This window comes from Apteryx mantelli, chromosome 7, assembly GCF_036417845.1.
Source record: "Apteryx mantelli isolate bAptMan1 chromosome 7, bAptMan1.hap1, whole genome shotgun sequence".
NCBI classification, from domain to species: Eukaryota; Metazoa; Chordata; class Aves; order Apterygiformes; family Apterygidae; genus Apteryx; species Apteryx mantelli.
Window position 1 is genome coordinate 30,808,735 of NC_089984.1, and position 14,834 is coordinate 30,823,568.

General features: G+C 45.1%; 1 protein-coding gene across 1 annotated transcript in view; it reads right to left on the minus strand.

Moving 5' to 3' along the window:
- SH3PXD2A (SH3 and PX domains 2A) overlaps window positions 1-14,834 on the minus strand; it is a 262,339-nt gene that overhangs the window by 10,979 nt on the left and 236,526 nt on the right. Inside the window, exons 9-10 of the mRNA XM_067300208.1 lie at window positions 14,487-14,570; window positions 2,197-2,314 (exon numbers count right to left, since the gene is read on the minus strand). Of these exons, the coding sequence (XP_067156309.1) occupies window positions 2,197-2,314; window positions 14,487-14,570 (202 nt within the window). The remainder of the gene's footprint in view (window positions 1-2,196; window positions 2,315-14,486; window positions 14,571-14,834) is intronic.

Here is a 14,834-nt window from a genome sequence, read left to right on the forward strand (position 1 = left end):
TGGATTCCATCTGCAAGTGGCTGGATTCGTTTTTATTTCTAGACCTTGATGTGGGTGCTCAGTCTCTGCTGCCCAGCACAACAGACACCACAGCAGCAGGATTCAACTGCAGTCTCTTCCTGCTCCCTCTCCCCTTGCTCTCACCGCAGGAGAGGGAGTTGCTCCTTTTAAGATACTGAATACTCAAAGACATATTGCTGAGTAAGAGAAATCATTTTCTGAGCAGCACTCATAGCAGTTTAAGCATAATAAACTGTACAAGAAGTTTGAGATCAACTATCTGGGCTGTGAAGGACCAGCTTCCTGGGGACGGATCACCACGCCAACATTTTCAGAGGTATTACCCACAGAAAAAGTTATTTCTAAGAGCAGATTAATCCTCTAGCAAGACTGCAGAACACTACCCAAGGGCAGCAGAGGTTTTTCCTCCATGTGGCTGATGGCTGATCCCCAAAGCGCTCAGGACATATGCACCCGGTGAGGTCTGACCCACCTCGCAGCAAAAAGTGGAGCTGCTCAACTCCAAATGCCTGCTACAGAGCAGCCAAGGGCACGCTGCACTCCTGCCTCCCTCCCCGACCGCTGCCGGGAGCCTGCGGCATCCAATATCCTCCACGTTGATTTGCATGAAGGCGCAATTAAGCTGCTGCAGCAAGTGTTACCAAATGCCAGAATGAGCTACTGCTATAAAACTTCACACACACACACTTGTGCTTCTATTCTTAGAAAAATGAGCACTTTGGGTCGGCCCAAAGGAATGTCTGCAGGAAAAAAAAGGAAAAAAAGAAAAAAGAAAAATCTGCTTATGGTAGAGCTGTTAATATGAAGGGGAACCTATAGTAGTAATAAGGCTGTATTTCAGAAGGAGAGGAATTTCAGAATAAATTCAAGGCTGTTCTCTCAAAGCTTATGTGTTCTTAGTTCTTCTATCTGCAGCTTTGGATTCAACTTCTGTGAATGATTAAAGGAGAAAAAAATGTGACCTGACCAAACCCAGGCATTTTGAGTTCCTCCTATCTGGAGTGCCTTCCCGGCTCTACTACAATCTTTATTAACCTCCTCCCCTTATGGGAGCATTAGAAGAAAAAACAAAAAACAAAAACACCCCCCCCCAAAAAAACCATTTTCTAGGTACAAGACATCAAGAAAGACAACAACATTGCTTCAGTCAGCACTTTCATAGTCTTCATATCATAGCTGATAAATCAAGCAAGATTCAAACAAAAGCAAGTCAGGAGTTAGGGAGAGAAAGGGGGAAGTCACCACTATAATGTGACTAGATGAAATGTTTCATGCTGCCTGAGAAATAAATGTCCTTTAAGCTGCTGTATCACATCTTCCTTGAAGAGAAATGGGATGACACAGCACTGCCAGACCCACGCATCCAAGTGATGCACGTGATACAAACCAAGGGGAGTCACAACAGAGGCACAAAACAAAGTGCTGTGTGAACCTAGACAGAGAAAATTCTTGTTAAGCAACTTGTCCTGACACCTTATGTCACCATCTGAGACACACCTAAGCTACATTTTCCCATAAGCATTTAAAAAGTGGATTTAAGTCACAGGTCTCCTCCGACTGCTGTCCCTGATAAATAATAAATAAAATTAGATATGCAATAACTTCACCTGCCCTGGGAATACACTCCCTGTACACACCTGCCTGCCTGAACTGAATGCGCAAGATTAAGCAAGTCAGTTTAAACCATCAATAAGTTTGGAAAAGAAAGGCTATAGCCAGCAAATTGATCTCTTATCCCTAAAAATAGCACCACCTGCCCCACGCAGCTCAACAGACCACAGTCAGCCTTTCAGGATTGCTATAAATAGATTCAAATGTGTTACAGAAACAAACTCTTATTCTGGAAACATATTCAAGTTACGCACAACAGAAATCCTTGTTAGGACCCACAGATCTAAACTGAAATCTGGGCTTTTAACTTGAAGGATGGAAAACCTAGAAGTTAAGGCATTTCCCCACTGGAATAGCCCACAGCTTTTGCAGATGCTGCAAGGTTACTTTAATTGCCATTATATTGACTTAGCCTTTTCTTTACATTTCTTCAAGATGCCTTATGGATAATTCGGGTTTCCTTGCCCAGCTACAGAATTATTTAAATGTCAACATTAAGTGAGTTATCAGAAAAAATGTGGTTGTCGCAGGCTCCGCGGCAGTCTGGCCGCATGGCTTTTTTACCTTATGTACCACCATCCTTCCAGGTTCTTTTGGATGACCTCCACGGTGACCCCTTTTTCGAACCCAATCTCATCCTTCCCCTGGCTGGCGTACGGCTGGATAGTGACATATTTCTCTTCTGGTGAAGGGAGAAAAGGCAACATCAGTTAGGGTCAGAATTAGTCCAGCTGTTTTTCTGTTCCGCTCGCTTTTAAACTGTTGTGCGGCGATTACGTGGAGCCATTACCAAAGGCGGAGCCCTGCTCAGGGGCCCGCTGGTTATTTACGCTGACGACATGACAGATAATCAGCCCCTCGCCGCTACCCTGCTGCTGATAATCAGTGCGTTTCCACGCCAATAATGACACGGAGTCCCCCGAGAGTCCCCCGTCCCCCCCCGACAGGTTCCTCGAGCGGGTAAGAGAGGATTTGAAGCCGGACCTCACTCCCGTACTGCAACTTGACAGAATCAACCTGGCTGCCAAATCAGCCCAGCGTCACCGCGGGAGCTCCAGCCAGTTGGCTCTTTTGAACACGCACATGGCTGCGTTAAGCATCGTGTTACTGAAACCCGAGCCCTGGATCCCAAGAGTGACCTATCTTCCCCAGCGCAGAGGGGCCGACCCATCACGCAGCACAGGTCTACAGAGACAAGCTTGAAACAGCTTTAAAGAGGAGAAAAAAAAAAAAAGAAAAGAAAAAAGAGAATAAAAGGCTTTGCATTTAACAGGAGACCATACAGCACCTTGCATCCACGGGTTGAAGTGGTTTACAAACAGACTTTCACTGGATCTCACTCTAGAGAAATACACAGGTGGCAATGCTAAAGGAGGCTCAGAGCTAAGGCATACCTCAAAAGCACAAGCTAGATTTCAAGTTTGGTGTTTGAGTCAGAAATGTAGCATCCCTACTCATCTCTAACAGTCATCCCCTTCCAGGCCAGGCAGAGGTGAGCAGACTTGTTGAGAGGAAGACAAGGAGCAGAAGAAACGAACACTTTCTCAGCAACTTCCTTACCCACCAGGAGTCATTTACTGCTGTATTTCCATCACACTCAAGATCAACCTTTTCATCCATTGGCTTGAGGCATTGACAATGTGAACTGCTGGCCTGCTGCTCTGCATCAGCAGGCAGGGGAAGTGTTACCAAACCACTTTCCTGAACCCAAGCTGTAGTGCATGAAACAGCATGAGTTTCTGTGGCTACATAAAAAGGCAGTGAACAAGCAATAAAGTGCATCCAAATAGGCCTTCCCAACACATTTTCTACTGTCAGTCCCAACAAGGCATGGCTGGGAACAAATAGGGGGGCATCATTGCACAGGAGTGGGCAAGAAATTAAGTGAATCCAGCATTCCCAACCGCTGTCAAACAAAGCAGCTAAGCAAAGGTGCAGAGGCTTGAGGCAAACACTCTTCTGGAGAGAGTGAAGCAGACCCAACCATATGTTTGGTTTTGTGGCTCAATTGCATTTTGTTGCTGGGTGAAGTATGGAAACTTTAAAGAAAAACGTTACTGAGACAAAGTAAGAAATACTAGCTCAAAAAGGAAAAAAAAAAGTTGGCAAAGCATCTGATGGCAGCAAGTTCAGCAAAACTACATCTTTGAAGCCAGCTTCCCTTGACTGGTCTCGTTTGGATCCTTTTAATTCTGATGGAGTTAAAAATACCTGTCAAAACCTTTGCCTCCTAGAGGAAAAGAATCTCTCCAGCTCCCCTACAAGGGCTGTTTTAGCTGCTTTATTACTGCTAAGGAATTCCAGCTAGTTTCTAATTAGCACCATCAGGATCCAACACCTTCCCCACAGAATTACTCTGATACAAAATCAGGTCTGACGACTGCTGATGCAGCTGATGAAACCTGGCTTCAAAGTCACAGGACAGCTTTCCTAGCTGGGTTTCTGCTCTGCAGAGTAAAGGCAAACTCATTTTTCTTTATTTAAATTGACTGCTGCTGAAGGAGTTAAGTGTCCGATTTCCATCACCTGGAAAAACCCAAGCATTAAACTGAACAGCAGAAGATCCCAAGGCAGCTTGAACTCATCCCCAAGAGGAGATGGCCAAGAGAAAGTGCAGGTATCTAGAGCTGCAGCACTGTCCCAGAAATACATTGCCTCAGACAGCCTCCAGGGACTTTTCTAGGACAATAATAAAGAGCTAAACCATGTGTTTGCTGAGCTCTGGAAGAAGGCTCTGCTTTGTCTCTCCCACATACCAGAGCCCCTTTATAACCCAGGCTATCAGAGTTCACTCTTGCCACTGCAGCTACAAGAGAAGTTTCTGTTTATCTTATTTCTCCTCCGTGTAAACAGCAGTCCCTTCTGCAGAAGCAATCTTTATTCAGCCAGCTCCAGCTCCTCTTGCTGGGCAAAGCAGTCCCACTCTGGAGGAACAGCCTGCTTCCTTCTGCTGAGGAGGACAGGGGAGGTCACGAGCAAAGTGTTCGCTCCAGGATTTGTATGCAGCTTTCCAAATTTCTGCTCCAGCAGGACTTCTTGTGGGTGAGGGACTGAGACCACAATGGTCATCCATCAGCCTCTGCCAGCATTTCCAAGTATGATCATTCATGAGAAGTCAAAGTTGGGGTGACAGTTCTTTGCAGCCTGGGATGCAATCACCTTCCAGACATTAGATCCCTACCTCTACCCACACAAATCACTGTCTCCATCCTACATACAGGTGAGTGGCTACCAGGGGAAAGGATAGACCCATGCAAAGTACTAGAATAGCTTGCTACTGCTGTAAACACAACTTCTGGGCTTGCAGCTATGCACATGGGTACTCACTACTGCTCTACCTGTGCGTTACTGCCTTCCTCCCTGCCATCTACTCCTGTACATCCTTTCCAGTTAGTTTCAAAGCAAGTCAGAAAAGCAAAGATGTATCTTTTGAAGGACCTACACCAACTCCTCTCATTCTGGCTCAAGTGGGCTGGTAAGGACTGAACCAGCTGTTGGGCTGGTACACTGAAAAAGCAGCAATGGGCTGCACAGTGAAGCCCCATCCTCTGCTGGAGAGCTGCAGCTCCTCTCCCCTGAGCTTTTGGCAGGTTTACTGCAGGGCAGCCCTCAGGAGCCTCCAGCGTTGAGGTTTCTGCTTTGCCTCTTGCTACTCTTGTCTTGTCCTGTACACCGACGCACTTGGTACTGCCCGTCAGGGGCACTGACCGGTTCTACGAACTAGAACACTGAATTGGTAGGGATGGAGCATCCCCTCCCAAGTGTCACGACAGTGGGGATGCTCATGCGAGCCCAGCAGGCTTTTCTGAGCTGCCGCTGTCCTGTTTGGCCCCCGAGCCAATCCATTACTTAATTCTTCAGCCTTGCTTCTTTCAGCCCAAGACTACTGCTGTTTGAAAGAGGAGGCTTCTGGTGATTCCTCCTTACAAGAGGGAGCAAGGGGAAGAAGAGACTTAAGGGGAAGTGGAAAGGGAAGAGAAGGGGAAAAAATTCTCCCGTGAAGCAAGACAATCACAAATGAGTTAAAAATCCATTTAGAAAAGAGGGTCCTATGATGTTTTTGTTTAGTAGTTCTATTTTTAAGTGTACAGATCAAAAACAGGAAGCCACCATTAAAATTTCCCCTTGCAGAGTGCTTTCACAGCAAAAAATTGCAGTCATTTCCAAGATTACACATGTTTGGTTTCTTTCAGTGGTGCAGGGGATACCACAAACACACATGAGGTTTGTAACTTAAACAGTATTCTGGAGATATGGGCCCCCTTGAAACCCAAGTGCAATTCTGGTTTGCTTCTCAAAGACCATCTCTAGCCAAAGGATGTTATGTATAAATCACCACTTGCTGGAAAGCAGTGGAACTTGCAGTGGACGTGTCACTTAAGAGGACTGATGTAGCATTTGACATATCAAATTATTATTCAAAAGTCTTTAAGAAGAGATACTTGACACTTCATGATGGATACATAAAGTTACTGGAAAGACTTAACAGATAAGTGGCTTCAGGAGAGAATTGGCAGAGCATCAGCCAGTAGAAAGACATTGCACTGAGTTACACTGACAATTTTCAACTATCATGCTATTTGTTCAGATACTATTACAGGCAATGGAATAACACTCAAGTCAGTGAACCATCCCAGAAGACCTACCGTCAAAGCTGTATGCCCAGATCTGCAGAGAATAAAGAAATGTTTATTTCTGATTCATCAAGTTTTAACTTAACAATTACCAGCAAAAAATGCAAACAAAAGTATAATGTGTATTCCCCAGCTACAGTTTCCACTGCATCAACTTCACTGCTGAGGTCAAGTGGGCAGGGTAAACTTCGCTACGAGATTCTGAATAACTCCACCAGCTAAAAGGCTGTTCTTGGGCAATAATGGGACGAGAGTCCTGCTCCTCCTCAAGATCATCTGAAAATGAAGAAATCTGTTCTTTGCACTACATATCCAGAGATCTGTCAATAGCCCAATTAGCACACATCATTTATATTTCTTTACCTTTAATTTGTGGGTCAAAGACATCTCCCCAGCTGAACTGAGTGAGGTACCTCTGTTGGAAATTCAAGTACACTAGTGAACCTGAACAAGGCACACAAGGAAGCAAAGCCTGTTTGGCAAAAAGAGCTACCCTGCAAGTCAGTGACATCGTGCATTATCCAACTGCAACACATTTAGCTTGGAAGGAAAGCATCAGTATGTGACATTCTCTCCCCCAAACACACACACACTATTTAAAACAAGAATTTCTGTACTGTTTGGACTACCCAACCCACACCACCCACTCAACATTCCTCATAGATGTGCTCTACACAGCCTCCACATGCACCCTGGAAGCTCAGCACTCAGTCCACTAGTTGCTGGAAAAAAACACCAAGCTATAAACCCCCTGTGCAGGTTCCTGCAAAGTTCCTGCAAAGAAACCCACTCTGGCATCCCGCACAGCTGCGCTCCATGTTGCTGCAGGCCAGCAGGGAGGTATGCGCAGACAGAGGACAAAGCAGTGAGCTGTACAACACCCTGCAATACTGCTAGGGAGAGTACACGGTTTGTACGGCAGCAGCCCCAGACATATTCAACCATGCTATTTTCATCAGGCTTAGTACAAGGAAGCCAGTGGTATTTGAGAATTATGGGTCACTCATCTTCACAAGCCACAGACATCTAATGCCCCTCCACAGCTGTTAGGAAATAAAAACCTAAAACTCAACCATTTTGTCTCCCTCCAGTACCATAATGGTGCTCTGATAGCCAGACTGTCAGCTGCCAAGCTGAGGCCTTTTCTATATGCAAGTAGCAACAGTTTTAAAGCTAAAAAGCTGCTTTTAAAACAGTTTCATGAATGCTCTGTTAGTGTTGCAGCTGAGAAAATTCCCTTTTCCTTCCTTCTTCCTGCCTCACACCCTCCACCTTTCCTTGCGCAGTTCATGACTGTGCCATGAACCAGACCCGAAGCTAACCTGACTGAGAAATTAGTCTGAACCTGAGTCAGTCCTCTGCTTTGGTTCATTGCAGAACTGCACAGAGTTGCGCCAGCACAGAGGAGAGGGGAGGATGCTGGGAAAGGTGAAACTGCTTCTTTTAGCAGCACCACTACAAACTGTAAAATTTATCTCTGTACTAAGCCAAGCCACTCCTGGTGCAGCTTCTCTTAATTTTGAGGAAAGAGAGACTTATTTCTGAGACCGCTGAAAACAGAGTCAAGGCAATCCATATGAAACATGTTCTAAAACCAGGCTTGGATAATCCAAGAGTGTCTGCATGGCTTCTCCCATCTATTTTAAGATGTGATTCAATAAACCGCAACTATGCATAAACAGGATTCATAATAAAGTTCACAAATCACATGATTTATAGTATGGCAAGATGACCTATAGGCACCTTGGCAATGGGTATCAAGTAGTAAGAGGTCAGCTTTGAAGTCAGCGTAGGGAGTACTGAAATAGTTCTCTCACCCAACCTGTTCAATGGCTATAAAGCTACAAACTAGTTGCAGAAGAGCTAGTGATGCTGCATTTAACTTGTTATAATTTAGGAGGACTTAATGCCAACGACATTTATTTTTGGATAATTGCAGACCATCACAATAATGCTTCATGCTTCTTCCTTTTGTGTGGGATTATAGTTTGTAATCAAAGAGCCAGACGCGTCCATTCCATCACATTGCTCCCTTTAATCAGCATATGGCCAAAAGGCCATTTATTTCATCTGCAGTATTTCTGTCTACTGGTGAAAGTGGAATCTCAAGGAATTTTAAGGCATTGGGCATGGCATTTTCCATGCCAGGTGACCCATTAAGACATCATTCCTATAGAAGAAAAAACCCAAAGCAGCTAAGATGAAGCTCCAGCAGTTCCTGATGAAATGATACCTAACTGTCTGAAAGGGCAAGACACTGAACTTGACATCTCATGAGGTTGCCTCCAATCCCCTCTGTCAAACCACAACTTCAGGTTCTGCATGTGTGCTCACACAAACTACACATTAAAGTCATGAGGCACCTTGAGAAGGCAACTTGGTCCCTCCTCTGGCTGTCTGGATTTATACTTGCTGTCAGGTCAAAGAAAGCAGGCCTACGTTTTTATTGCTGGAGTTGTAACATAGAGCTTCAGTAGTGCTTTCCAAGTCTTCCTTATTCAGTCTTCTCAATTCCCTTGGCACTGGTTATTTCAGATTCCTCCTAGTCTATCACCAAGGTAACAGCTCCATTCCCTAACATCTTCACAATTGTCTCCTTGCTGCTAGAGCTCTGATCTGGCCCTCCAACCAGTTTTGCACAGTTAGCCACCTCTGGTGGACTCTGCTCTCCATCCAGGCCCGCCAGTGCACTGCACTCTTGCCCAAGGCTCGTGCACCACATCAGTCTGGTGCTTCAGAGTCCTACCAAGTGCTACATCTAGTTCAATTGTCCCATTTGAATTTTCAAGCCTCTGCATGTGCTGCATCTTGCTTTAATGTCCTGCTGCATGCTCTTGCGTGTTATGCCTCCTTGTATTTCCTGCTTCTCCAAATCCTCTCCTCTTTTCCCACCCAGCTCCATGCAGTTCATATGATCCTGTATCATACAAAGGGAGAGAGTAGGCTCCCTCCTTCACGGTCTCAAAGGACCCAAAGCTCTCAATCCTCCTTAAAATGAGCTTTACCTACCCCAACTTCCTGCTTTGCCAAACAAGCTTAATTTCAGTCCTTCTCTAAAAGGTTTTCAAAACACCAATAAGCATCACTTTCCAATGCGAAAAACCTTTTGGTAGCAATAAGATGCATGCCAAATTACCACTTGCCCAGGCTCCTTTGATGCACAGATTTCCTTCTCTTTGTTTAGGCTGTAAACTATTTGGGACAGGATCCTTGCATTTAGGCAGCTCAAATACCACACACGCTTCCAGGCCTGCCTAATCAGCCTCATCGCTACCAGGCAGATGGCCAGAGCTCATACGTTTCTGCTTCCAAGGTCTGAGCAGTTTCACATGCCCCTCCCTCACCTATATTTTATACATTTGCTCCTTTCTGTCTCCATAAAGGAGTGTGCAAGTTATCTCCAGCACTTTAGGAGCCAACCAAGTAAGGGAATAATTTCCTTCGCCCAGCTGGTGTTTGTACATACCCCCAACTTGCTGTGACCTGAGCCTTGCTTGAAAAGCCAGGGGGTGGCAGAGGGGGGAGTTGGGCTAGAAATTAGCCAATTAATGATTTCTCAGCAAAATGCAACAGCCCCAGTCCTACATCTTCCAAACCACAGAAGAATTTTCTTTCAAAATACTTTCCTCGCAGTCAGCAGTCTGTGCTCGCCCTCCCCCTTCTCTGCTCCACCCCGCCGTTGTCAGACCTGCTTCTGGAAAAAGTCTCCCTGTTCCAGAAAGCAATGCATTAATTCAACATGGACTTTGTTTTGCTTGTCTAAGTGCTCAATGCAGAAAAAAGGGCTACCCACCGTTATCAAATCTGTTCCTCTCCAGGCAGGAGCTCTTCAGCCTTTGTCATCCCACCCGCCCCATGCACACACTTTTTTTTTTTTTTTTTTTAAAACAGGAAATGTAATGCCAACAGATAGAAAAAGGACAATAATGACATTTCTAAACTACTCTGTACGCACATGCTCTTTCTTCAACCAGTGAGGAGTAATAACTCTTTATTACTTTCCCTGCAGCATAGAAAGGAAAAAGGAAAAGAGACAAAGAAAAAAAAAACAAGTCTGAAGCTGCTCTGTGCCGATTGGCTTTAGCACTGGGAAGCAGCCTTACGCTGTGAGTGACGGATGTTTCATAAGCTGCAAAGACAAGAAGGGAAAGAAAAAGCTAAAGGGAGAACTCCTGTCAGTAAAGTGATGCAGGGCCTGCCGCAGAGGGCGCGTGGCGCCGGAAGGATGCAGAAAGGGGTAGCGGTGCACAAGCACGCCAGCCAGTCCACACCACCACCCTATTTAACAAGTTCTTTCCAAAGCTGGGAAACTGGCTACAGAAAAAGGGGTCCAGGCTAGGAAATGGGGTTCAAGGCTAACAATCAGTTCACTGGGTTACGCTGCTGCCTTCCTTCTATTTCTCATCCCTCTCCTCCAGCAGGTTCCCTCACTCATTAAGCTGGGCGAGCAGGAGGAAGACCTATTGCTGCCAAGTTACGGTTTTGTTGCAGCTTTTTCACCGAACAGCTTAGCTGCTGCTCTTCAATAACAGGCTCATTCAGCAGAACTTCAGCCCATGTATTGCTGTATTGCTGCTGTGAATAAATCTGAAGTACTTCCCTGAATTACCCTAGCTCCAGCTGAGGCTATTGGGCATGAAACCAAAGCAGCAATAACAATTTATGTCAAATATCTGGCATACAAGATAAGCGTGTAAACCCCTACTTTTCCCAATCAAACTGTAATAGCACAAATGATTTCTCATGAAATTAGCCTGTAAACAATCCTGAGTCCTCTTCTAGGGGAAGTTCCAAGTAAGTGTTTGTAGAAATAGCATTTTTACCCTGTGCAAGAGAACATTAGCTCTGTGTAGCTTGCGAGTCTCTAATAAAGGTCAATACTGAAGAAAACTACAAAAAGTCAGGCTTTTTCTCAATCCATATTACTTGAGTCTGATAATGTATAGACAGAAGTTTAGAAAATTTACCACAAGTAACATTAAAAAACAAAACAAGCTCTGCAGCTACACAAGGAACAAACCAAAGTAATCTTAGATCTGGGCACACCACAGACAGTTTTAAAGAGAGAAGTTCAGCAACAAAAGTCATCTGTTTCTCTTTGTAAAAACAGACTACAGCTGTTCTCTTTGCGGATTTTTTTCAGCTTTAAAAAGGAGCACTACCAAGATATTCAACAAGTTGTCTTTCATCTTTCTTATTCACAGCCTCAATAACATTGCTCCCAAATATCTGAGATTCTGGGATATTTAGCCTTTTTAAGGGGCCTTGGAAAGGATAAAAGAAAGCCTTACGCCAGTAAACTGCCTGTATCTTAACCTTGATGCTTCTCCTGCCATTAGGTAGTCTTTTCCAAGGAGGCAGGCATCCTTCCCTTCTGCACTCAGATTTTCCCAGTATTTTCATCATCCAAACGCATAAAACTGTGGTGCCTGAGCTCTACTGCAGTCACAGGGCAAGAGATACTGCTGAGAAATACAGATACATCATTGCTCCTGAATGGCACAGGACTCGCTGTTTGAGCTAAAGAGGGTACGGCTGCACCACATAAACAGGACATGGCCAAGATGCATCCTGGCTGGCTCCAGATGCCATACCAGACCACTTGGACCCTGCTTCAGGAAGAGGGGAACCAAGCACCTGCTTTTGCAATGCGTGAGGAGCAGCCCAAGTTCAGTGTGCGGGAGTTGAGACAGTCAAGACTCACCAGTCACCTGGGAAATCCTGGCCTTCAGACCCATGTTTAACTACTTCAATTCTAGTTTTTAAGCGATTCCATCAGACCTGGTTGGTACCCAAGCACAGAGGTGAGCATCCTTTAGATCTTGCTTTTAAACTCCAGTGAACTCTTGGAGCAAGCCTTTCCAAGAGCAGGGACTATGTCAAGCAGAATATTGCTGGGTGGGAAGAATTTCAGCCAAAATGTTGAACTAAATTAATTCCAAGAAAGAGGCCAAGTGGGGGAGGGGAAGCTGTTTTGCCTGTGTGAAATAATTCTGGCAACCTCCCACGTGAACAGCCCTAGCTCCTCTGTGCTTTGGAGCAGAGACGTGAGGGTTGGCAAGGGGTGCCTGTGCACTTTGTGTGTTCTGTCATTTCTGTGCAAACCCACCCAAATTTGGCCTTGTTAGAAGCCTTTGGGAGGGAAAGAAGGGAGAAAGAATCTCTCCTGACCTCACATAAACTGTGATCTGTTAGATAGCAGCAAGCTGGACACCCAAAGAGACTCATGCTTTACTTCTTTACACTTGCAGCTCTGGTATAGCTGCAGCCTGTACAGACATCTCCCCCTCCAGAAGAAGCTACCATCTCCAACCTGTCCCACAGTACTCAAACCACTTTTTCCTCTACTTCCTATCAAGCTCCTGGAAGAGCTCCCTAACCTATTTCAGTTAGCATTAAACCACTTATCTGGTTAACTGTGGCTGAAAGGCATTGGGGAAAGCTCATACAAGCAGCTCAGCCACAGAGGATGCCTCTCACCCTTGAGATGCTGCAGGCTGCGCCAAGTTCAAGAGCTAAGATCTGGTCTGAGATAAAGCACACATTCTCCAATGGGCTCAAAAACCCAGCATTGCTTCGGCCTAATAGGGGAGAAATTGTTATGGGGAAAGGCAGAGGTGGAGGAGCCTGTGGTGGGGAAGACTGCCAGGGAAGACACTGTGACAAGAGAGGGTAGGTCTGGAGAAGACATGGACAAAGGATGGGAATAAGAGTGCAGGAATTAATCACTCTGGAGAAGGAAGAGCAAGGAATGAAACTTAGGTCCTTGAGTCTTACCAGTCTAAGGGACTGATCCTGCAGCCTGAATATTTTAATGGAGTTTTGTTTACAATATAATATGAATAGGAAAGGAAATATTTGTTTAAACTAGCAAAACAAGTGTTTAGACAACTCTATTCCCAGGATTTCTCCCAGTTAGACTGTCAGGAAGTATCCAGTAAAGGGTTGTACATTCAAAATAACTAGTTCCCAAACTCTTGGAATACAGAAATAAGTACTACAAGTCCTTCTCAAGCCAGCATGTGTGCTTATGGCCTGCACAGGGCTTTTGGGCACCTTCAGGCTGTATTCTGTGGCTGAGAAGAGAGATCTTGTCTTCTCTGGGTAGCTTTGGTTGCCGCAGGGTGAAGCAACAGGGGGAAGAACACACCTCTGCTTATTTTGCCCCCTCTTCCCTCCCCGCCTTGAAACTCTAAAAAGCAAAGGTAAAATAAGTCACTGAAAAGCTGTATGTGCTTGAAACCTGCATGACTCTGCACACAAAACAGCCACCAAGTCCAGGAGAACAAGTCTGCAACTTTAAACGTACACTCTTCTTCCTAGAGAAGGACACCTTTTTTCTTAACTGGGTAGCTTTATTTGTGCTTTTATTTGGTTCTATCCCCTCAGTAAGGTTTTCTGAAAGTTACAATAAGGAGCAAGTTGCAGGTTGTTTTTTTTTCCCTCCCTTTTCCCTTCTCCTTTAAAGCGCAATCAACACCAAGTCTGCATGATTCTGCAAGAAGAGGGAAAGGGGATAGAAACAGGTACTTTTGCTCCTGGAAAGATCAGTCACATGCACTGGAGAAGCGCTTAGTTTGAAATATTCCTCAAACTTTACCCAAATGTAGTTTTGAAACACAAGTTTTTTTCATGCTACCTGTCACACAAGCAAAGCCAAAAATATGCTGCTACTGGTGGTATTTTAAACACCTGGGACTGACATCCAAAAGCTCCCAAAGCTTTTGAAGGAGGAGTCCGTCTTTAGTATCAAGCATTGCTTGTAAGGAGGAAAGACGATGAAACTGGAACAATTCTCATCTTTCCACACCAAGGACTTTTCCAGTACACACATCTCTGACCATGGCTCTTTGGCATTCTTCTCATTTTAATAGCCCTGAAAGTATCACTTGTTCTTACTGAGGTAGGAAAGACTGAGTACAGATATGCCCAAAAGTTAAAACACAACAGATGTGAGCCTCCCCAAGCTGTACGATGAGCCAGACTGCAGAATTACACTCTGTTATTAGCCTCCAGCTCTTCGGGTGTCTAGCAAAGACACCCTCAAGCTTTGAGGCAGGAAATCCACACCTGAACTCTGGAGTTCAGCCTCTCCCTGTCAGAGCAGCAAAGATCCAAAACCCAAGGAGGGCAGCCGCGCCACCCTGGCACACTCAGCAACCCAAGCAGCAGCTCAGCCTTTGCGCCTATAAGGGACCCATGCCATAGTAAGCTATTCACCTCGACTCTGCTGCCTGTTGACTATCCCGCCCAGCGTCCATCGCCGGTCCAGGCGCCTCAGGTGAGCCTTGCGTCGCTTAGAGACTAGTTTGGAACATGGATGGAAACATAAGAAAAAAAAAGATGGAAGGGTGAGGAATAAAAAACAAAATATGACAATTACAAGCACTGGTCTTGTTAGCAGGAACAGGTTAGGTGGGATGCAGAAACTTTGGTTAGTTTATATAATATGGTGGAACAAGTTAGCTTCTTGAGCCTGAGAAGTTGAGCCTTGCTATCATCTCTCTTCAGGAAAAACAAACAAACAAAGCCCATACAACTATGGAAAACATGTCCATGGATGTTGGA